General features: G+C 31.9%; 1 protein-coding gene across 1 annotated transcript in view; it reads right to left on the reverse strand.

The window, feature by feature from the left end:
• Positions 1-24557, reverse strand: part of LOC117169770 (homeobox protein Nkx-6.2-like) — a 301198-nt gene that overhangs the window by 191516 nt on the left and 85125 nt on the right. Inside the window, exon 2 of the mRNA XM_033356278.1 lies at positions 16519-16629. Within this exon, the coding sequence (XP_033212169.1) occupies positions 16519-16629 (111 nt within the window). The remainder of the gene's footprint in view (positions 1-16518; positions 16630-24557) is intronic.

Genomic DNA, 24557 nt, shown 5'->3' on the forward strand with positions numbered 1-24557 from the left:
TAAATTTCCTTTGTTTTCTTTCTTTTATCGTGAAATTATAATGAATTGCTATGAATTACTTATCTTTAAGTACGTTTCCGGATTTCCCAGTAACTGCATATCTAAGCACAATTTTAAGAAAGTGCATTTATGCAAAATTGAAAATTTGTTATTTTGTTTTTTCTCCAACCGAGTATATGGGAGACCGCTCTCTTTCGAATTTGTCACGCTGTCGAAAAACTGTTTTTAAGGACTGCTTTAATATTTAATCGAATTTTAAATAATATCATTTATGAGAACTAGAGCTAAAAATATATCGGACTAATTGTGTCCTGTTAGCTTAATTCCATGAAACATAACTTTTGAAAGAATTCAAGTTATGTCAAGTTTTTTTTTTTGATTAAGTATACACCAGATTACGAGAGTGACCAACCCCTTGTTCAGTAAGATAAATTAAGTTTTACCACATTAAAACAAAAAGCTATTGAATCCTATTGGAGCCAATGGAATACATTTGGAAGAATTAACTTTAATCATGAACCCGCATCTGGTCAATCAGTCGCAACAGGATTCAATTATTCATTTTTTTAAAAAGGTTTTTTGATGTATTGCTTTTTAACCATAAATTTTCTGAAGATTTTCCGATCCAGTCTTTTACTATTTTTAATTTAATTTTCATATTTATAGTCCAAAATATTGACGGAGAAGTTTTCTTTGACTTGACTAAGGGTGATTTTAAAGATGTGGGTATAAAAATGGGTCCCCGGAAAAAATGATTGAAATTAATGCGAGAGTAAATAAGTAATCAGGTTTGTTGATTTTTATAATTTGGTGTACTAAATAATTAATATGCAAAAATGTCAAAATACAGGATACAGGATATCGAAAAAGTCAGCTTTTCAGAATTGAAACGGCGAACTTTTATACGAATACTTGTTGCAAAATTGATAAAATTCTATGACAATAATTAGTAAGTCACATCTGTTTCTTTTATCGCTAGTTTTGTTTCTTTGATTTTTGAAGGTTTTTACCGAGCTTCCCTTTTTTATAAAAAAATGAAATCATGAAAAAATCATTTATTTAAAAAATGTTATTTTCCACCAAACTTATTTTCTGATTACTTCTAGCCAAATTTTTAAACATTTGTAGATCCTTTAAAATTTGACTCCCTTCATTTTCAAAATTGAATGACATAGTAATCAATTCAAGTCATTTATTAAAAAAAAAATTTTCCAAAAATTATTTTTTTATTATGTCGGCCATTCAAATTTTTTCAAAAAAAAAATTATTGAAGTTTTTATTTAAAAAGTAAGCTATCATTCATAAAAATTGCTTCATTTTGAAAAATTTGGCTAGAAACAATAAGAAAAAAGTTCGGTGGAAAATAAAATTTTTTGAATCAACAATAATAATAATAATAATCAATAATTGTATGTTTCATTTCTTTTTCATAAGAAATGATCTTTTCCCGTTCAAACAAAACCTCCATTATAATTTTGCGTTACCGGAAAATAGAATTATTCACTTTTTCTCAAAACCGTTTTTTTTGTGACCATACCACGTCAAGCAATTCACTTTCAAGTAACTTGCATGAAATCACATGTAATGCATCTATCCTGAATTACGAAAGTAGCATTCACTTGTATAAAACTGTTTCCCATTCAATCAGTTATCCCCTCGATGAAGCAAAATGGTCGTTAGCCATGGCAATCATCCACGACTTACCGAATTTAAAAAGTGACCTGGGAGAATATGGATGTGTAAGATTTTATTTCTATTATATACGCTACAAACCGTAGTTTTCAACAATAAATTGATTTATTATTGTGCAAAATGACGTCTGATTGGGTTATTGGGATACCTCCATTACCCGACCTGAAATTATAGCAGATTAGTATAGAACAGAAATATTAGGTAAAATGTTAAGAAAAAATTAGTGGGCTACTCAATAATCCAATTGTATACATGTTCTTATTTGTAGGAGCACTTTTTTGATAGAAGAAGTAGGCTTGGTTTGATTGAATGTCGACTTAGGAACTGCCGTAAACTTCTTCCTCCGAGCGATAAGAAGCATCTTTATGCAGCCCTCAAGAGACAGAGTACACAAATTGGTATTCAAATTCCAAGGACATCAAACACACAATATGGATTCCTGCTTTCCGAATACGATTTGAAAGAAAAGGTTCGAATAATCTTAGTCAGAGGTTATCTCATGATTATTATCTTTCTAAAATAAATACGTTGCAGGTATCATGGATGCAGTTGACGATGCCAAAGAGATTAATAGAGAATCTTTTAAGAAATAAAATCAGCTCTGAATCATTAGGATTGAATAATGATTGAAACATTTTCGTTAAGCTGGAAGCAAAATCATAAAAGTTGAAATACCCATTGTTAAATAAATAATTTGAATTTGAAATATTTTGTATGGAATTTTCTATAAATTACCTTCTGAAATGGAGACGGTAGTCACAGATATTTCTTAATGTCTCTATAGATCGAACTCGAAAACGACAGAAGTATGAGTCTAAGGGGAATTGAGAAAGACAATTTGCTTGGCCTCTTCTCCAGCTTCTATACTAAGAGAATTATTGCTTATGTACAGCAGTATCAACCAAATATTCTTATAGAGTCATGTGCCGTAAAGGACGGTCATTATTCCTGATCTTTCTCTCCTTCTTATTTTCAATAAAAGTAGTGAAATTTTAAGTCAAAGTAATTTTTACATTGTTACAGAAAATCTGCGTGTTTTGGTCATTTTGCCTGAAATTCTTCCAATCGCGAATTTCAAAAGTGGAAAGAGACAAAAAATGTCTTAAAAAGAAAAGGTAAGAAAAATTTCAAAAAAGTAATTTTATATGAAATTATTCCTTATGCGTAGTATATTTTGATTCCTTATAGTATACTTTTCTTTTCTTCAGGAAGGGACAAACATCGAGGAGTCAATGAACGAGTACCGAAAGCAGAAAAAACAAACGTTCAACCTCATATTATGTGCGTGAAAAGTCAAGGAAAAGAATCGTTTTTTATACAAGGAGATGGATTTCTAATCACTCCTTCAAAGAAAGCCAGCCCTCTTGAAACGTTCGACCTTCTTTTCAAAATACACTATCTATTGTATGTCCATTTTGCTGAATCTTTGACGTACTTTTATAATTTCATGGAATATTTTTTGTATAAGACGATCGGAGCTGTAGATGTAAAAATTTCGGTTTCTTCGCTTCAAGTATCTTTGAAAAATATTAATCTCATTCCGTTAAATCAACAGCTGGAAAACTATGAAGAAATGAACACTTAGAACAAAGAAAACGAGGTCTTATTTCATAAGTTTTGCAATATTTTCTGATTTAAAAGAAGTTTTAACACGATAAGGAAGTTGTCGGTCGGATATTTATTATTTTTTACTATTTTTGTCATACACTGCAGTATTAGTCAATTTTATTCTAGATAAACATTCAAGATTTCGAAACTTCATTTCTGATTTCGAAAATCATTTTTTATATTTTGAATCTTTGAATTGTCCAAGCTTTCAAATGAAAATATCTATAGAAGAAACCTTAATAATCTTTTTAAAATCTAAAGCTTTTATAAGTCATTTAAGCCAAATAAAAAATAACTTTCTGAATCTTATCAATTTTGGATATTTGGCTTAAAAGTGGACTATAAGTGATAATATATATTTCTTTTAAATTCTTAACAATAACGATTTTCTGGATCCTTCAATAAAAAAATCGTACAAACTTCATACATTCAGTGAATAAATGCCCCCCGCAAACATTTTGTGGAAAATGAATTTAAAGTGGTTATCACGGTATAGTAAACTTATTCTTAAGATTATAGTTCTTTGTATTATATTGTTACTTATATTTTTTAGTATTAACAATTGAATTTTGTCTTAGATCCTAAACATAATTAATTAAATTAATATAAATTCGGGACAACCGAAAAATATTGAATTTTCATTTTCCATCATTTTTCAACAGTTTAACTTTCGAGCATTAAATTTTCAAAAGTTAAATTTTACACTGTTGAAAATTGAATAAAATTGAAAAAATTGAGGACGAAAAAACGAGGTCTAATTTCATAAGTTTTGTGCGATGTGGTTATGTGCAAAACGACGTCGAGTTATGGCGGGTCGGTTTTTCGAGTTGTCGGGTTACTAATGTCAATAGAGAAATTATTTGTATTGTATTCTAACCATTTTCCTTTTCAGTAATAAAAATATTTGCGAAATCAAATTATTTTGTAAAATTTTTGAACAGTAAATTGATACTTTGATTCCTCACATTCAAATTTTGGCGGGTAGTATAACGCTTGCTCCTGGGTCAGTGGCGCTCACTTCAGATTCTACTAATTCATTTAGTGATGACGTATTTACTCTTTGAATTAATAGTTTTCTACTAATTGTTAGTGAACGACTTTTCCTCATTTCAATTAGTATAATTTCACTAACAATTAGTAGTTTTCTACTAATTCAGATTTAGAGAGTGTAAATACGTAGACAGTGACAGATATAGGTTGCAGACTGAAGTTAGCCTCGATTCTCGAAACGAGGTTCGATAAGTTCGATACTTTCTAGTCTAGGCATGGCCGATCTTTTGTGACGAAAGTTCAACGGGATCGATAGAATTAGGTGCGGTTAATTATTCGATACGGGTTAGGTAGTTTAGTTAGTGTTCAAATCTCCGGCGAGTGTAATTTTTCAATGGGTTTAAGCGTGTGATTATGTGTGCAGTGGTCGGTATGTGAAATTGTGTTATTTAATATATGAATAAGTACAGAAAAAATATAAAAAACACTTTTTCGTCACAATCCTGGTATGGATTGTATGTTACTCTGTGAGCCTGTTCATAAATTTTTCTGAAAATATTTTTTGTCGTATATAACGCTGTTTCAGCAATGGTACAGAGCGATTACAGAAGAAGTTTACATTGTAACATTGTTACATGTGTGCTACGGCACTATTACAGAACAATTTTACTATATAACCCTCTTCCTAAATAGTTTTGAAAATATTTTTTGACATATAATGCTGTTCCACACGGTGGGCAGGAAGCAACTTAGAATCACATAAAAATGACGACAAACCTGGAAAGCGGGCATGTGTTTATACTTGATAATAGAGGAGAAATCTTTTTGTATTGAAATCCTAATTGCTTCTATTTGTAAGATATTCAAATTTTTTTTGAATAGGAAGATTTTGTGAAACATACAATAGCTAAAAATCGCGAGTTAGAAACTTTTCTTATGATAAATTTTTCATAAATAACGTCTAAATTATAAAAGAACTTTTTGGGATATGAATATGTATATATGCACGTTTATATACATGTATACAGTGATCCATCTTTATCTATAATCACAAATATCTTCTGAAATACTTTATCTACGAAGAAATGGTTTGGACAAAGGTTGACCAACACCGAGGGAAACATTTGGCTGTGCCATCAATTTTGACCTTCAGGTCAATTAAAGGTAAGGCCCTTTTCTTAAATAAGAATTCCTATTTTTGACTGCGAATTTGAGAAGAGCGGGAAATTTCACGTCAAAAAGAACCTGTGAAAAAATGGCCTTTGTGACTTTGGAAAGGTAGAAATTAAGGTCAAATGTCTAAGAAACGACCAGATGCCCTTTTTCTGAATTGTCTTGGTTTTTTGGGGTAAACAAACGTTCAAGATGCATCACAAAAGTCGATGAAATGTTAAGGTGTACATCACCTGGACTTTCAAGACCTTCAGGTCAATTTTCAAGGTAACTTAAAGGTCAAGACGAGTTTTCTTAGATTGAACTCTGTGCCCGGATGAATTTTTTTTGTATACTTCAGGTTGTGAAGCTCCGAACAAGATTGTTATTTCAATAAACAAAAAAGCTTTACACCAAATGGTAATCGGGACGGAAAGAAGCATCAATATCAGGGAAACAAATATTATTTTTCTTAAATTGAACTCTGTGCCCGCATGAATTTTTGTTGTATACTTCAGGTTGTGAAGCTCCGAACGAGATTATTATTTCAATAAAAAAAAGCTTCACACCAAATAGTAATGGGGACGGAAAGAAACATCAATATCAGGGAAACAAATGCCTCGCGTTGGGGTGTGAATTTAGTCAACTAGGGTACTATATTAGAGACAGGAATATGCAACCGCCATTTTGGTTCCTGGACAGTGCGCGGTAAACAGTGCGATAAGCATGTCGTATAGTTTAATTAAAATTAAGTTTAGAATATAAGAAAAATGGTCTGCTGAAGTGCTCCGTTTTGTAAAAATAGAAGCGAGGATTGATTTCAACTTTACCGTTTTCCAGTAGGGTGACAAGAAAGACTGTCAATGTGGATCATAAATTGTAGACGCGATAAATGGAAACCGAATTTAAATTCAAGATTATGCGAAGTTATTACTAATATTTATGACTATCACAATATAATTAAAAAAAGGGGGTGTGAAGATTATGTTCACATGTAATTATATTGCCTATGAGCATTTTTTTGATATATTAAAGCGAAATGAGATCCAGAAGAAAGTAAGGTTAGGAACCCGTTTTTCTACAGAACAACGCAAATTAACCCACGCAAATAAAAAGGACGTATGATGTGAAATATAAATAGCTATCATAATGAACTCTTAAAAAAGTGTTGTATTAATGTTTTACTTATAGGCTATCATTATATTATTATTTGTTAATATTTATTTAATAAATCATATGATTATAAAATTTATCGCACGCCTACTTATGAACTGAGTAAAATTTCGTTTGCAATCATAATTTTTGCAAGAACTACTTTTTGGCAAATACGTGGGTTAAACAATCATATAGTCGAATTGAAATATTTCATATATTATATCACGCTATTTTATTTATAATGTATGCTTTGATTAGAATGCTTCAGTATAATTTTGAAATAAATAATCTATATCATGTAAGTGTATTTATATAATTCGATATCAATTTAGCGATTTTGAGTTTGGAAGAGAACCAGAATGACAGCTTGCATATTCTCATCTAATATAGTAGCTTAAATCAACCACTCTAAGGAAAAACAAATGCCTACCACAACATTGCAATCAGTCAGGACGTACATATGAAACTGTTGGGCAATACAAATTGCAGCCTCACATTGCTTCAATTAAAGCAATGGACACAATTGTGGAATCATGTTTTTCCACATAGTAAGTGGTTCTCCGTAATTCTGATACAAACATCAGTAAATTCCGCAATGCTCTAAAAAGCACAAATGTTTCTCAACCGTCAAAATCCATACTATTCTATATCATTTAATCCTAGACGGATCCTATACACTTTTTGCCCTCACCGGCTCCTGTGGGTGACAAATGTCCCCTATTTGAATTCCTTGTGCAAAATCTTTTCCTTTCATCGGAATCAGATGTTAATATACACCATTCTTTTCGCTTCTTAATGCCGAAGAGATTGGTGTGCATAAAATCCCGTTTAAATGATTTAAAATTATGAAACAAATCTTCAAACAAATAAAAATCGCCAAAAATCGTGTTTTTGACATTTTTTGTACAAAATCATGTCATTTCTTGTCTAATGAACTAATTTAGAAATTTCGGACGACATTTTGAAGGGAACAAATTACACTTTAAGGTGGTGTAGGTTATAATTAGGTTCCTTCCAAAAAGTATATTTATTTGAACATTTGAAGGTGGAAAATTTAAAAAAAATCAGGAATATCAGAATTTCAGGCAGAATGTTTATTATTATAATTAATTTGAATGTATAATAGGTCAATCTCTTTTTTTCTAATTAACAATAAAATAGTCTTATTGAACAAAAGATAAAAAATTAAGAAAAAGTTTTTTTCAATGAAAAAGCGCTTAGTAAGTTTGAAAGATACACGGAAAAAAATTCTTGAGGCGAACGAGTGAATCGAGAATATATTAAACTCAAAGAAAGTGTATGCTTGGATTAGGTAAAACGTTTAGTTAGAAGAGTTACACATTTAGTTACTTTATGTAAATTGTTCTCGTAAATCAGGAATTTGGGCAAAATTGCTAAGTTCGAAAGTTTATTATTTTCGACAGATTATGTATAATTGTATTATCTTCAGATTAGAAAAAAAATTTAGTTGTTATATAAATATATTAACCTACAGTAGCCAATTTTTCGTCTGGTATCACGAAAATGAATTTCCCTGAAATCCGCGTAATGCATTTGAAGGTCAAGTTTGTTGTTTTTATCGCGTTTCTTGATATTTCAATATAGTTATCGCCTACAATCGAAACAAATGTAAATTATTATTACTGCATCATAAACTCCATTTAATATTAACAATCGCGCACATTTTAAGTGGTAAAAAGCGTTTAATTGTTCAAAGTAAATCTCAACTGTCACTGCTCCCGATTAGACTGTCGCCATTTTATTTCGCTGCTCCCATAATGCACCGGCGCTCTTCCGACAATTGCTTCAGACACCTATTCTTAATATCCCTATTATAGCTATATTTATTAGGGGTTTGACTATACGATATCCCTGGTATATGGAAAATGGTCAAGGATATCCATTTTCGCGGATCCAGGGATCTTTCTAAATTCCTTCGTTCGTTTTCAGCCTAATGTTTGGCTATAATAAGGAGTAATATCCCTGTCACTGCTCAATTTTTTTTACCGTGGAGGAAAAATTCGTCGGAATTAAAGAAAGAAGCCTTTTCTATATAACCATTTTAAACTGAATATTGCATTAAATAAGTTTAATTTCCTTCGGTGCAAAGGTTGCACAAGACCGCCATATGTTCATCACACACAGGTCGGTAGCAACTTCTCTCTCTTTCCTGCGACACTGCAGTCACAGCATCGGCACTTTTTAGTTCGTATTTTATCAACATCTTGGATGAGATAAACAATTATTTAGCCATTATTTATTAATTGCTTTATTATTAGAATTTATGAGCACTATATGAATTAAATTAAAGAAAACAACTTTACATTTATATATATCACATTTTTAGTCATTTTCACATATAATTTTCACTTAAATTACAGGAAATCAATTCGAAACCATAATATCATAATATACCGAATACCATTCGAATACCATAATATACCGTAAATTTACGTCAAACTCGTTCATTTACATGAAAATATGAAATTGACTGAACGTGACGAAACTCGAACGTATCGGATCCTCTGGGGGACAAATGTGCCCCAAGCGCTAACATTTTCTTCTCATTTGACAGACAGCGAACAACCGGCAACATCAACCACTTGATCGGACTCTAGGATAGTCGAACTGAATTATAGTTAGGGTTTGCACCGAAAAATCAGAGATATTTGCGCAGGAGAATTAAGTGAATTTTGCGTAAGGCACATTTGTCCCCCGCAGGATCCGTGTAGGGCTAAAATAAGCCGTCATGCTCTTAAATAACGATGGCTTAGGACTGTGTTCTTAGCAGACTGGGGAATCGATTCACAGAGAATTCCTTAAATTTGGGAAAGATTTAAAATAAATACGATCGAAGATAAATCTTTCCCAAAACGATTAAAAGAAGCGCATGTAAAATTATATGCATTCTTTCGTAATTAAATTCATCAATTATTATTTGTATTATTATGTATTAATTTTATTATTTTTTCATACCAAATTTGACTTTTATAATTAAATGTATCACATGATTTAAAGTAATTTAAAGTTGCTTCCTGCCCACCGTGTCCACAATTGTTACACAACGATCACAGAACAAATTTACATCATAACACTGTTACATATGTGGTATGGCACTTTTACGGAAAACGTTTACCCTGTAAGTCTGCTTCCAAATTGTTGTAAAATATAATTTTAATTTTAGATTATTTGCAATCTAATTTGATCTCTAATACCTTTTTCTATTCAAATTGCTGATTCCTTATTGTATAGAAAAATTATAATTAGTTCAATTTATTTTTAAATTAAGCTAGAAGAAATTTCTGTAATTTAATGTTTGAAATTTTGGCGTGCTATCCACGTATTTCAAGAATTTATTTGCTACATGAGTACCTGAGGAAATAAATGTGTTTTCACGTAGAAATTTATCATCATTGTTATCATTTTGATAATTGCTCTTGTTTTTTTTGCTCATCACATTTTTTTCTCAAAAAGAGAGGGGGGGGGGGTTCCCTGTCTGAAGTAGATCCACCCGACCTGTTTCACATAGGATTGGCGCCACTGAAAATGGGGGCGATGCATGCTCGGAGAAAAAGATATCGCACAATGATATCGCAAAACCTCTATATTGCAAGAAAGCGCAATATTATATCGTAAATCAGGTCCCGGAGTTTTGTACGATATTATAATGCACTACTATCACAGACAAAAATGAAGTTTAATTTTGTTGCTGTCGTCTGCTACGGCATCCTTAGCAGCAATGGGAAAAAGGCAGAGAATGAGTCAGTTCGAGCTATAAATCGGGACTCTAGATTTAAAACAATCACAGGGAAAATTGAAAATTGTCTACAGGTAAGACCTGCAACTGTTAATGATTAAACCTATTTCGGCGAAAGTTTCATTGAGGTTAGGAAAATAATTCTGAACTCGTCGACTGCGTCGCGCTGAAGTGAGCAAATTTCAGTAAAACATGCAGAATCTACTACAGAAACACGCAAAAAAATATGTACTTACTAATATATTTCCTCCGAAATAAATCACATTATTGTAGACGAATTGAAACTTACTTAATACAATTTAGCAAAAGCGCAAAATGTAACTGACGGATGGGAATTCCCATTTCTTACGTTATAGGTAAATAATGTAAAAACTTGCAATGTACGATATCACGATTTTGCGCTATTATAATGCGATAGTTACGATATGTAGCGCAGGAATTACGGTATGTATTGTAATTCGTGCGATATAGTTTTCTCAGTCTGAGGCTGATAAAAAAAGTTTTTCAGATTTATATAACATATAGGTTTTCAATTTGAATCATGAATCGAATACAACAATAAAATTCATAATATTAATGAGATACACTATTTTAACCAATATTGCAAATCTTATAAACATTTAGAGCAGAAATATATGAACATTGAAATCCGAAACTGTTGATTATTTTTAATATATTTAGGAATGAAAAAAATACAAAAAACTATGTATTGCCGATTTTTCTGCGATGTCTTATTTTATAATTAACAACTTCATTAATATAAAATTAAATTATATTTTATCGCCTAAGGGAGATTTTAACTGCGCATCTTTATTAATATATAAAGGAAAAAATAATTAATTTGCTACAAATTAAATTCGTACCTTTTAGTAAACAGTCGAAATAAACTCGGGATCAATCGAAATAAGCGTCATCTAATACACGAAATTAACGTATGAAATGTTTTTATTACTTTGTTTAATTTTTTAAAGAAATTGTATAAATAGATATTCAGATTCGAACAGTCGATACGTTAATACATTGTGTTTAAAACAATAACAAATGCTCTGTAAAGATAGATTTTTTCCCCAACGCAACACTGACAAATCGATTTCAGGTCCTTTTATTGAAAACAGAAAGTATTTCTGTAAATAAATGACCGAATAATGCATTTATTTATATAAATTTGATAATAAAATTATTAAATATGTTGAAAGGACAAAGATTTTTGATCGAATATCACCAGAAAATCAATTTAAAGTCGTTTTAGTTAATGCAGAATGTATTTCTGTGAATAAATGTCCAAAAAGTGCATTTGCTTATAGAGTTTGTTAAAACTTTTTTTAAACATGTTCACAGTAAAAAGAAAGTGTTAATAAAGCACCAATATCAGGGTACAATATTGTTGGAAGTGGCTCAAAAAAGCATATATAAAACAAAGATAAAGTAGTTATAAATTGGGATGTCAAGATCAGAAATAAGGTAAATATATTAACAACACAATGCACTTCACATAGAAGTCATCGACATAGAAGTCATCGACAATCACAAGATGTCGGCACGCTGAGGGGCAAACAATAATACCAAATACATTGGACTAAACTTTATTTTTATAATAACATGGAAAATAATTATTTTTCACGATAAGTGTATTCAGACTATTTAACTATTTAATAACTATTTAATTGAATAGTAAAATTGATATGTTTTTTTGTAACTGTGAAAAATATTTTTTCTCAAGTTATAAATTAATTTAAGTTTTATCCTCTGGGATTTGTATTATATCTTGGCCCTCAGTGTACAGACATCTTGCCAGCTGACGTCACAACTTGAAATACTTGATATTAGAAATCTTAGCGCATATATAACTGGAGGGAACCAGGAAATGGCAGAGTTATTGACAAAATAAAAGAGACATACTATGAATTAGCGAGATAAGTTATCTCTCTCGCGCAGCGATCTGATTGGCTGTTTACAGCTCCCCTCTAAATTAAGGTTAAATAGTTTACATGTATGCGCAAGTAGGGACGCTATAGTGAGGGACGCGCCAAATGCTATGTGGAGGGGGGAGTTGGAACGGAATTTGGAGCCAGCGGTAGAAGGCACGATATATTTAAATGGCAACAAAGATGAGAAACATTACATATCGAAAGTACCGAAGCATGAAGCTATAGCAAATTTCAATAACTCTACAGTATCTGCTGTTGAAACGAAAGTATCGCTCTCTCCGAAGTGCAAAGCTGTAGTAAATTTTAGTATAGTATCTTCATTTGAAACGGAAGTGTTTCTCTCTTCTCGATCGACCAATCCGCAGTCAGCTGCCCGATTGGCGTGTCCCTTACTACAGGCTCCCTATGCGCAAGTAAAGAGCTATTTATGGAGAAAACTTGAAAAGACCAATCATGTTGCCGTGCGAGAAGGATCTTATTCCCCAGCCCTAGTCAGTGGTGGCAGAACGCGGATATCTCTAGCATGCGCAGTAGTTATTCCTGTGTATTTTTAGGTTATATAAGGCCAAGTGTCAATTTAAAAATACATAAGAATCACTACTGCGAATGCTCGAGATATCCGCGTTTGCTCACAATATAACTTTTTATCTTGAATAATTCGTACCTTAATAAGAATACATAGTGGAGCATAGGCATCTTAAGATTACTAGGAAAGTAGAGCATATGGATGCTAAATTCCCCACGCATGAAGTTGTTCGATATTTAGGATGAAAAGGTCTTTCTATAAGCGTAATAATAGCATCCTCAGATTTAACAAATTTAAAAAAAAAAAACATTAGGAAAACGTACAAAATTCAATTTGATCAAAATAAAAACTATTTGATCAAATTTTCTATTACTAGACATTAATCTAGAAAGTTTGAAATATTTTTCAAAGCATTACTTTATTATTAAAGTTAAATATTATGATACCATTTTAATATTATTATCATTTATAATAATAAGTTTAACTTAATTGATTTTAAAAAATACTTACTTGAATTAGAATTAAAAATACGGGAACTGAATCTACAATTATTTAGGGGCTATAAAACTATACAATTTAAATAATAATTTATTTTTTGTCAATATGTAAATTTTTATTCAATTCTCGTACTGTTTGTTGCGTAATTATTTACATGAAAGTAACAAAACCTCGATTTGAACTTCTCGCAAACAAAATACGCAAATTTATATTTATAATTTGAGCATTTTACCTTTTTCGGCAATAAATAATGCCTTGATAACTTTAATAAACATTCTAAACAGTCATGCGTTAGAAAGAGAGATTCGATAAACTAAATTAGTGGACATCGGAATCCCACCCCTGGTAATTTCAATCATGCTCATACCTCAAAGCCTAGTTTCACAAAGTGGAATCCGCATACCTTTAACTTTTCTAAGACCACTGCATGCTTGACAACAGCTGCCAAAATTTCAAAACAGTAAAATCTGACCTTTCGTACCCCACCTTATGGCTATTACGTACCCTACATACTTGGTATGCCGTACCCCAAGTTCGAGAGATATCTGAATCCCTACTGAGGTACAGTGAACACCGTTATAATTTTACCTGTAACAAGACATACCACCAAGTTTTTACTGTGTTCTTTGCAAGAACTTTTGGGATAAGTGTAACATTTCATAGGTATAGTTAGTTCCTCTTTAATTTCCAGCTATAGAACTTCCAACTTACTTATCTCTGCGAAGATATTTTGCCAACATCTCTCTCTCTCTCTCTCTCTCTCTCTATGCTTTTATTATGCTAGGGGAGGAGCGTTTTCCGCGATATATCTATTGAAATGGTCGCTTTTGCCATATCAAGGAAGCGTTTTCATCCATGTCTCTTCGAAATGTCGGATAGGAATGAATGTGTCTTTTACATATAATATATAAGTGAGAAAAAGAGCTTTGTTAAAGAAAAATATATATTTGTCGCAAATTTAAAGACGTTTAATAAAATGACAATTGGGAAATTGCGTACATTATGTAAAAACTACTTACAAGGTTGGACATGATTTTTGTCCTTTAAACAACTGAATGTGATTTTCATGTTTTTTTTCGCGTCGATTACGAATCCACCGAGAAAAATGCTCTAGCATGCAAGCGTTTTTAGTAAAACGCGGTTCAATAGTCAATAATAAATGTAGATTTTCGGCATATTTAGGAAGATCATAAAATATTACGGAGATATCCTAGAATATTCCATGTAGGCTAATATCACAGCTTAAACATTCAGCAAAGCCAATTTCCAACGGTCTCATGTTATTGCCCTTTAGTTTTTTTTTGTATAATAGCTTTAAAGAAAAAGGTTTAAACATTGATAGTTGACACAAATGAAAACGTTGTTTGTTAAAATTAGCATTTGAAGGACTATCGACATCCGTGCTATTATATTGGGTTTCCCAGACTCAGGTATCCGGAAATATATAGCTGCATAAAAATAAAATAATAAAATCGAAAATTTTTGTTTCTGAAAACTGTTGAAGTTTTAGCTTTTGATTGATAAAATATTCAGACTGAACTAATCAGGATCGAGGTATAAACAAACGTGCGCACGTGAGTAGGAGTCGAACGCAGTGTTATCGAAGCGAGCGCAGAAGATGTTGGGTTTACGACGAGAGAGCACTACGTTGGACTCGCACTCACGCCCACATGACTGTTTATACAAAGGGCTACATGGGCATGGGGCACCCTGCAGATCATTTCGGCGTAAATATGGATCAACCCGTATGCGAATCTATTTCGGCACCTGAACCAGGATGGTCGACCCAAATTCGGACCGACTTTGGCCCGCCGTAGATCGGCAACCAAAGTTGAGCCAACTTTTTTATTCATAAGAAACTTATGTCGTCCCAATCTTAACAGCCAACGTTCGCAGTCTAAGTGAGACAGACTATTGGCAACACTTTGGCCCGAATATGGCCCGACCATAGGGGGAAGTAAGGGAAATATTTCTTTAACGAATAACGTCGACATTCGCCCAATTGTGGGCAATTGTCAGCCCAGTAATAGCGGTACAAAATTAATGCAGTTTAGCAGTCAAAAATTTTATTTATTTTAGGTCCAGCTTCTTAGTCAACGTTTCGGACTAGTACCAATCCCTGTTCAAGATTCTTGTTTGGACCGAAGTAAAAAAATTCAAAATAAATTAAAAAACAGTGAGAGAAGGCTTGAACATTAAATTGTATACATCTATGCCTTCAACTTAAAATAAAGTTCTTTTTTGATTTTCATAATAGAGGACATAACCTCACAACTTCTCACGGAAAATTGTTTGAAATGTGTTTTTTGCAAATTTTTGTTCCTGTTCACATTTTTGTAACAGTTGTTAATAAGAAAATTTTGTTTCAATTGTGTTTCAGAAATCCATTTTTTTTTAAGTTTTGTTTTAAATAAAGCAACGTAATGACGCGTTCTCTTACAGTTTTTTGAGGTTATGCTCTATATCTTTATGATTTTTTTTACATTCTCATCATTTAGGATTGAGAAAGTATTAGAATTGTCGGATATTTGATATCACACTTTTTCAACGGATCTTCACGTTTCGAGACCCCCTGAATCCGAAAATCAGGTTTTCACGATTGCGTCTGTCTGTCCGGCCGTCCTTCCTTAAACACGATGACTCTCGAAAAAATGAACGAATCAAATTCATCTTTGGCACACTTGTTTTAGGTCCCAAAAAAAAGACGAGTTCGTGAACCAGCCATTTTTGATAAAAAGCAAATTCTCAGAGTTAGAGCGTTTTCAAAGTTTTTTTAATCAACCGAAAATAAAAATTTGAAGCCGAAAAACGCACGATATGAAAAAAAGTCAAGAGAAGAAAAACATTTCTTTTTAAAATCCCTACAAGATTATCATAACCAATTTTTGGATTTTCTTCAAAAATCGAAAATTCAATTTTTGATTTCACAAAAAATAATGGAAAATAAAAACTGCCATTTTGTGGACAGACTATGTAAGATACGAAAAAAGATGAATTAACAAAAACGGTTATCCCAAAAAAGGGGTGTTCAGACTTGCGAGCGAAGCGAGTCGCGCGATGAGAATGTACCCGCGAAGCGGGCAGATGTTTTTCAATAAAACCCTATGAAAATTTTACAATTTTACATCCCACTGTGTACTGAATAGAAATTTTAATTTTAAATAGCAGACATGGCAATAATAATTGATATAATATCAAGAAAAGTCACTTACAGGAATGTAATCTAGCTCTCCAAGCCAGGGGATCACTAACCAATCCCTGCAAACCTGGCCAATAAACAGCCGGATGTCGGGGTTCTGTTCGTTGTTGGAATTGACTGATTCCTAAAACAAACATTTGAGAAAGATATTTTGATAAATCAATATATGGGTGAAAATATACAGTTGACAATATCACGTTCCTGGTATATTATATGCATCAAATTTACAGAATTCATGAAATTAATGGAATTCGTGGAATTCGTGGTACTGTCAGAATTCAACGAATTCACGGAATTTTCGGAATTCATTCAATTTGCGGAATTGACCAAATTCATGGAATTAATGGAATTCACGGAAATGATGGAATTCAAACAATTCATGGAATACACGGAATTAATTGATTTATTGGAATTCGTGGAATTTATTAAATTAATTAAATTTATGGAATTCATGGAATTCGTGGAATTTATTAAATTAATTAAATTTATGGAATTCATGGAATTCGCAGAATTTAAGCGAGTCACGGAATTCAACTAATTCAGTAAATTTGAGGAAATCGTTGAATTCTTTGAATTCGCGAAATTCAAGGAAATCATAAAATTCAATAAGTTATTAAAATTCTATGAAATTACGGAATTCACGGAATATATAGAATTTAGGGAATTCCACAAATGCTGTGAATTCGTGGAATTCCGCAAATCTCTTGAATTCCATGAATTCCGCTAATTCCATGAATTCCTTCATTTCCATTAATTCTGCGAATTCCCTTAATTCCTCGAATTCTGTAAATTCCTTGAATTCCATACAAACCGTGATTACAGTCAATTCCGCGAATTTCATGAATTCCGTGGTTTCCATGAATTTTGTGAAATCCGTGAATTTCGCCATTTTAACGAATTCCTTGAATTCGGCGAATTTATTATTCTAATAATTGCTTGAATTCGCTCAATTCTGTGATTTCCATGAATTCGATTAATTCTGTGACTTCCGCAAATGTTGTGAATTTTATAATTTTCGTAAATTCCCTGAATACTATGAATTTCGCAAATTCCATCAATTTCGTAAATTCCATCAATTTCGTGAATTCCTTCATTTCCATGAATTCCGTGAATTCTGTGAATGTCATGAATTCCATGAATTTCCTGAGTTTAATGAATTCCAAGAATTCCGAGAAATACTTGAATCTGGGAAATTCCGTAAGTTCTTCGAAATCCATTAATTTTGTGATTTCCTTGTGCACAATTTTCGTCTTAGAAAGATCTAATACATGTATTGGAATGCTGGACCGTGACTTTACGATTTACAACACTAACAATACATGTATTGCAATTTCATCATTCCAATATCATGTTTGCAATTTTACCTTACGCTTCTATTGCAGAAGTCTTGTAGAAGTGTTGTAGAATTCCAAACATTTTTAACAGTGCCCGTGTAGAAATTCCAATGGGGAACTAGTCTGGTTCCCGACCAATTTACTCCACTTAAAGTTGAAGATAGTCGGTTCATCTGACTATCCCTCGACTAATTTCCAAGATTGAATGGAGAACATATCTTACGCTCAAAAATGCATAAATTTGTGCAGCTAAAATTCCCCAAAATTTATAGAATTTAAAAAAAAAACTTCCGCTGGAACGCAGCAATGGAAGAGCTTCACTCTGAAGGAACCCCCATGTTGGTCACCTTAGTCTCTGCTCCAGGTAATTATGCTTTGTTACGTATGGACTGCTGTCTTAAACAATCGACGCGTAATTTCTGTTGCGCGACAGGTGGTACGTCGCGCCCTTGCGGATTTTCTTTAAAGCTATACTACTATATCTTTAAAGCAGTATACTACTCTTCACTGATTAATCAAAAACTTTTTCTCTTTCCAATTTAAACTACCTGAAGGATAAGACTTTATTTACATATGGCAAACCTTTGAGATCAATTTAAAAATAAGCATCTATACAAATTTAGAGTCTTATGACTTCCGGCGGGCACTTTTCACCTACATCTATATGTATATCTTTTCCAATTTTGATTTTCTTAAAATTTCATACCAAGCTATTTATGAATGTTCCTAGAAATTCGCAATTTTCTAAACAATACTACAACAAAATAACATTACGTCTTTTTGCAGGTTTTGATCATTCTTTTTATAAAAATTTGATTTCGATACAAAATTATTAACTTAATAATTATTTATTAAGAATTTTTGAGATGACTTTAACATTAATAAATCTTTTCTCCAAAAAACTGTGTAAAATTATTCAAATATTATGCTAGTTTATCGAATATTTTTTTGGAACGGTTCGCTAAATTTAGTGGGAATCACGGAATCCCCCAAATTGTAGGGAATATTCCAAAACTTTCGTATAAGTTACCACAAGTTTAGGAAAATTTCCTTCAAAAATTGTAGGTATTATCTAATTTCCTAAATTTTAGGGAATTTTCCCCAATTTTTTAGTGAGGCATAAGAAATTTTAGGAAAATTTTCCCAAATCTTGGGGAAAGTCATTTTCCCCAACGAAAATGTAGATTTTCCCGCGCTAAATAGTGGGGAAAATTTCCGAAATTTTTTACAGTGTAGTTTTAAGAAATATTTTCAAAAGCAGAGTGTTTATATTAACTGTGTTTAACTTTGCTACAGTGCCTTATATTGCTGTGTAAGTATATCTGAGAAAACAACATTCGCAAAGTAGAATACAGTCGATATATACTCGGTCTTTGGAAATCATCGTGAAGACTTTTCTTCGGGAGAATCGTATTTACTTTTTTTAAAGAATTTATTATATGGGTAATAAATGAGAACTTCTTTAAAAAAAATACATTTTAAATACGTAAGTCGTGTTTGAACTTACAAACTTTTTCTTATGGAAACGAAAAAATTGTAAGACCAGGCCCCGACTGAAATTTTGACAACAAAAAGCCCAACTAGTCCCCGACTGGGTACTTTGTCAAAATTAATAACCCGACTAGCCCCCGTTTAGTGCCCGACTTGTGATAGGGCCAAATGGGGTTATTTCCACACGGGTGTAGATCAGCAGGATTTCCAAAACAAGGTGTTACACTTGTCAAAGAGCTTTGTTGATAAAAATTGTTTTCATATTAGTAATATTGATTGTAAGATTTCTAAAGTTTTCTTGATAACGAAAAGTTTTCTTTAAAGCAACCCTGATATAATTTGCATGAATGCAGATAAGGGCAATATTACCTTTTTTTCTGAAATAATCAGATTATGTTAGGGATATGGAAAATTTACTTTGCAACAATGATATAATTTTGATATATTAAATAAAAATTCATTAGAACAATTTAAAAGAGGCACTTTCAAAGTGCTGAAAATTGGGGAAATAAAAGACTTAGGAAAAGATATAAGATGGACTGGTAATAATACTGAAGACACAGTTCTTGCCAGACGTTATAGTTTCAGAAAGATTCACAAAGATCGCTATCCTTTAAGAATGGCTATTTTAACTATTGATACTCCAACTAAATTTGTAAAATAAATTTTAATTTGATTCTCAAAGAGTTTATCACAACTTCTAAATATAATATAAAAAATTTATAAGAATTTCAAAAAATTATTATTGAACAATTTTACATAGATAGAATAGTATTAAAATACGTACTCGAATATGTCAAAAATAATTGATCAAAGGGACAGTTCTTTTATGAACTCAACCTTTTTGTTTAATTTGATGCATCTTTTTATAGTCAAAAGTTTGGTACTGCTCTTGGTTCAGTCATTTCTCCAATTTTAGCAGAATTTGTTACGAAGGGTTTGGTGGTTCTTGCTTTTAAGAAGTTAGATTTTGTATTTTGTATTTTTCGGTATGTTGATTCCTTTTTCTGTGTACCTCTGGCAAATTTGCTGATGGTTGTCAATGCTATTAAAAGTTTTCATCCAAAACTTCAATTTACCCATGAAATGAAAAGGAATAATAAAACCATTTTTTTTTTTGGACATAGAAGTAATTTAAGGTCAGGATGGTAATATTATTACCAATTGGTACAGGAAAATACATATTCAGGTAGAATTTTTAATTTATTTTCTGCTCATCCCTTTCAAAACATTAAAACAAAGTTGCAGTAATAAGAGATTTAGTTAACAGAGCGCTATGTTGGTCACATGGACCATATTACGAAAAAAATTGAATATTGTTAGGAATATCTTTTTTCTAAATCATTGCCCTCAAAAGATAATGGAGAAATATATTAAAATTAGAATTCAATAAATCAAAAGCAGAAAATTCAACTTTTTTCCTGCATACTTAAAACTATTCAATTTATGTTGAAAAAGTTTGAGATTCATACTATTTTCCGTATATCATTTACAATGGAATGGATTAATTAATAACTTATTGCAAAGATCCTTTCGATAATTTTGAAAAGGGTAATCATGTCTATAAGATCACTTGCAAGATTTATGCGATAACTTAAGCCCGTACAGAAATGTTGGTGTGGCGCCGGTCGGGCCCCGATCAGGAAAAATGTGGGCCCGATAGGGTAATCTGTCTAGCGGTAGACCGTAAATGAAATGCCCTACCCGACCTGGCCCAGATCTGGGCATCAAAAATGGGGACCTGATCTGGTCCAGATATGGCCCCTTTAATTTTTTATTTCTCTAATTAGTGAAATTTCAAAAGTTTTAATATTAATATTTTTTCAACTTTATATTTTACAAAACTTCAATTTTTCAATCATTTAAATTATATATCATTATACATTATATCACGAACAATGTTCAAATTTAGAGCTATTACACACACGCACGCACAAATGAATTTTAATTATAAATATTTTTGAATCTTCCTAATATTCTTTTGGAATGATTCTTGTTTGACTAATGCACATGGGGCACTTGTGGTGAGATTTGGAAAGTGAGGTTATGTTCAAGAAAATATAAAAAGCATTTATCTATAATGTTAATAATCCGGAAATTCATACATTTGGTATAAGGTGATCTCTATTTTCACGAGTTCTTAGATTTAATATACAAATGTATAGTAAATGTATATTAAAATTGCAAATTTTTTTAACAGTGTAAGCATGCCGTTCCTCCATACTACAGTGGAGTTAAAATAATTTGAAAAATTCGATTTTTTTGTACTTACGTTATTATTAATAATATGAAATTATGATTTCGTTGAAAAGTACTTTTCAAAGATACACGGAAAAAAATCGTCTTTGTTTTACATTGCGTTTAACTATACAACGAAATGTGTTATAAAGTTCTATGAAATTAAATGGCCGGGGTGACGTAACCTCGATTCAAAGGCAGGGTATACAAAAAACGTAAAATAGTTCTATAAAATCTAAAATTTTAGCTAAAATACAGTCTATATCGAAGAAGCTTTAAAACCAATTTATCGCCGAAAAAAATTAATCTTTTGTATTATTATATTAATACTTTATACTTTAATATTTGTTCACATGTTCGAGCACACAATTATATGGTATTACACAATCACTCAGTGGCGGAGTGGGTACCCAGGGTCGCGGTTGGGGATCCAATATTGGGGGCGACTCCTAAAAAAAAGGTTATCGGAGAAAAGGAAAAATTGTTTCTAAGGAGTATAACGTGAATGAACTAGAAGTCTGTAAAACTGTACCCCCCCCCTTCCCAGATTGTCATAACAACGTTTTGAAATTTTTTGAAAAATCGAAAATTCAAGTTTTGATGAAACAAAAAAATAATAAAAATAAAACATTCTGTATCATCTTATAACTATGCAATAAGAAATTAAATTTTCTTAATAACAAATCAGTTAATTTATAGAAGGCGAACTCTTTAAATTATAAAAAACAGACAGTGAAAATAAGTCTGTTTCAGTACCCTGACATATAATGAATTGTAATAATATAAATCGATTGAAACGATACATACATTTTTCAGGGTAGCTGAGAATAAAATTTAGAGAAAAATAAGGAACAAAAATATTAAATTATTCATTATAAATAAAATCTGTATTTTATTTGTCAATAACTGAATAAGCAACCCCGGGCCGAGGTACAAAAATAAATGTTATATACATTTGATATAATAGTGTTCAACATAATGTAGACAAGTTCGCATTGTGGAAAAAATCGAGGGCGAAGCCCGAGATGCGTGATGAAGATGTGTTCGTTAAAGCCGAAGGAGCTTTAACAAAAGATAATTCGCAATCCCCAAATTACAGTTTTGTCGATGTTTTGACCTTTAATTTTAAAAAGTGCGTGCACAAATGCAGGGAAGTACAAAGACCGAGCGCAGCAGGCAGATTGTTCAACCAATTGTTAATTTTTGTTTGTTTCTTATTATTTTTCATGAATGAGAAACTTGTCACACCATAGACTGAAAGTTTCTAAGTATTGTTGCCGCGAAGATTTAAGCCTTGAACTGAATAAGTATTTCATAATAACAACATTAAAGATAACGAAAAAATTCTGAAATTATAATAAAGTAACAATTATTATAGTAAAGTATAGAAAAATATACTAATGTAATGTTTTACAATTTCCAAAATAATGAAATATGTTTTTTGATCAGAAGTCTTGAAATATAAGCTAATAACATGTTTTAGAGAAAATTTCGACTTATAAGTAGTCATTTTAATATAAATATTTATTTTTAATATAACCATTAATAAAATAATTAAATACAGCCGATACTTAGTCCACATTTTGTAATAAATTAAATGAGTTGACCCCTTTCATATTTGTAAACAAAATGGATTCATTATTTTTACAAAAATAAGTTAATCTGGAAAATCCTTCAAGGTACGTATAGGCCCACCCTACCGATAGAAATCTCGGAGTATTCTCAGGCGAAACAGCCTGGCCGGTTTGAGACTATCTGCCGATTCGAGTTAAATGATTTAGCCTCAGAGATAGTGAGAGAGATTTGGGTCCTTTTCAAGGTCCTTTCAAGGCCAATTCAGACTAACCGTTCTCGGTTCGTCGGTTCCAGCATTTAGGTTCGATTCTAATTTCAACCGTGCGTTTAGCAACCGTAGACAATGAGAGCGCTCGCTAAAGCCACGATGCCTGTCAGTTGCTTCTCCAGCTTGTGGCCATCACTCACGTCACTTTAATCTATGAACCGCGCGTGCGTGAGAACATACTGCGTACAGTCCTATGTTAAAGAATATGAACTTAGTAAAGTAACGGAATGGCGCTATCTATCGGAGATAGAACAAACTACAGCTCTAATCCGGCAACCTCTTCGCTCCGCTCCTCCTCCATACCATGCAAATTATAATAAATTTTTTTATTTAGATTTACAGGAAGAATAATTTACGTAAACAAACCATTTTATGCAATATAAAAAACATGAAATAGCGCATGATAAAAAATTAATTGAGATTTCTTGATATTGCATGAAATGGTTTTCTTGTGTAAATTATTCTTCCCATAATTCTAAATGAAAAAAATATTTAAACAGATACATTAAGCCCAACACTTGAGTACCACTCCGAACCGATCGGTCTCTTTTCAATTTAAAAATAAAAATAATGTAAATTTGTTTCAAACAGAAAATGTCAATAATTTGCAGACGTGGTTAATATAATCACTCACTCGTTATTTACATGTCCGCCATGTTCCTATATTCCTGATCTTCCCCGTCTATTACACAAGCATCAACACAGACGCCACCTAGGGGAGATTGAAATCACTAAAACTGGTTCACATTTTAGCCTTAAGGTGAAACGGTAACTTCCTCCAAATAGTTTCAGCAAAACCACTCGCAAAATAATGCATTAATTCAAATTTTGTTTTTTGCACTGTTAAAAGTATATCGAAATCTATGGCGGGCTTCTCTTCAAAATTAATTTTTTTCATTTTAATAAATTTTTATTAACAAAATCTGAGATTATCGCATTCCAAAAATTTTGGATGTTAAAAATGGGAGAAGCCCGCCATGCGGAAAGTACTAATGAACATAATATCAATAAAAAAAGATTAAATTATTCACTTATTTAAACATTGTTTTGCTGAAAACAAAGTAAAATAAACCAGGAAAAATTCTGCGGAAAACCGGTTTTTTAGTTCCCGGCTTTACCGCCAGTGGTCACTACTGATCTATTCTT

This window comes from Belonocnema kinseyi, chromosome 3 (assembly GCF_010883055.1).
Source record: "Belonocnema kinseyi isolate 2016_QV_RU_SX_M_011 chromosome 3, B_treatae_v1, whole genome shotgun sequence".
Lineage (NCBI taxonomy): Eukaryota > Metazoa > Arthropoda > Insecta > Hymenoptera > Cynipidae > Belonocnema > Belonocnema kinseyi.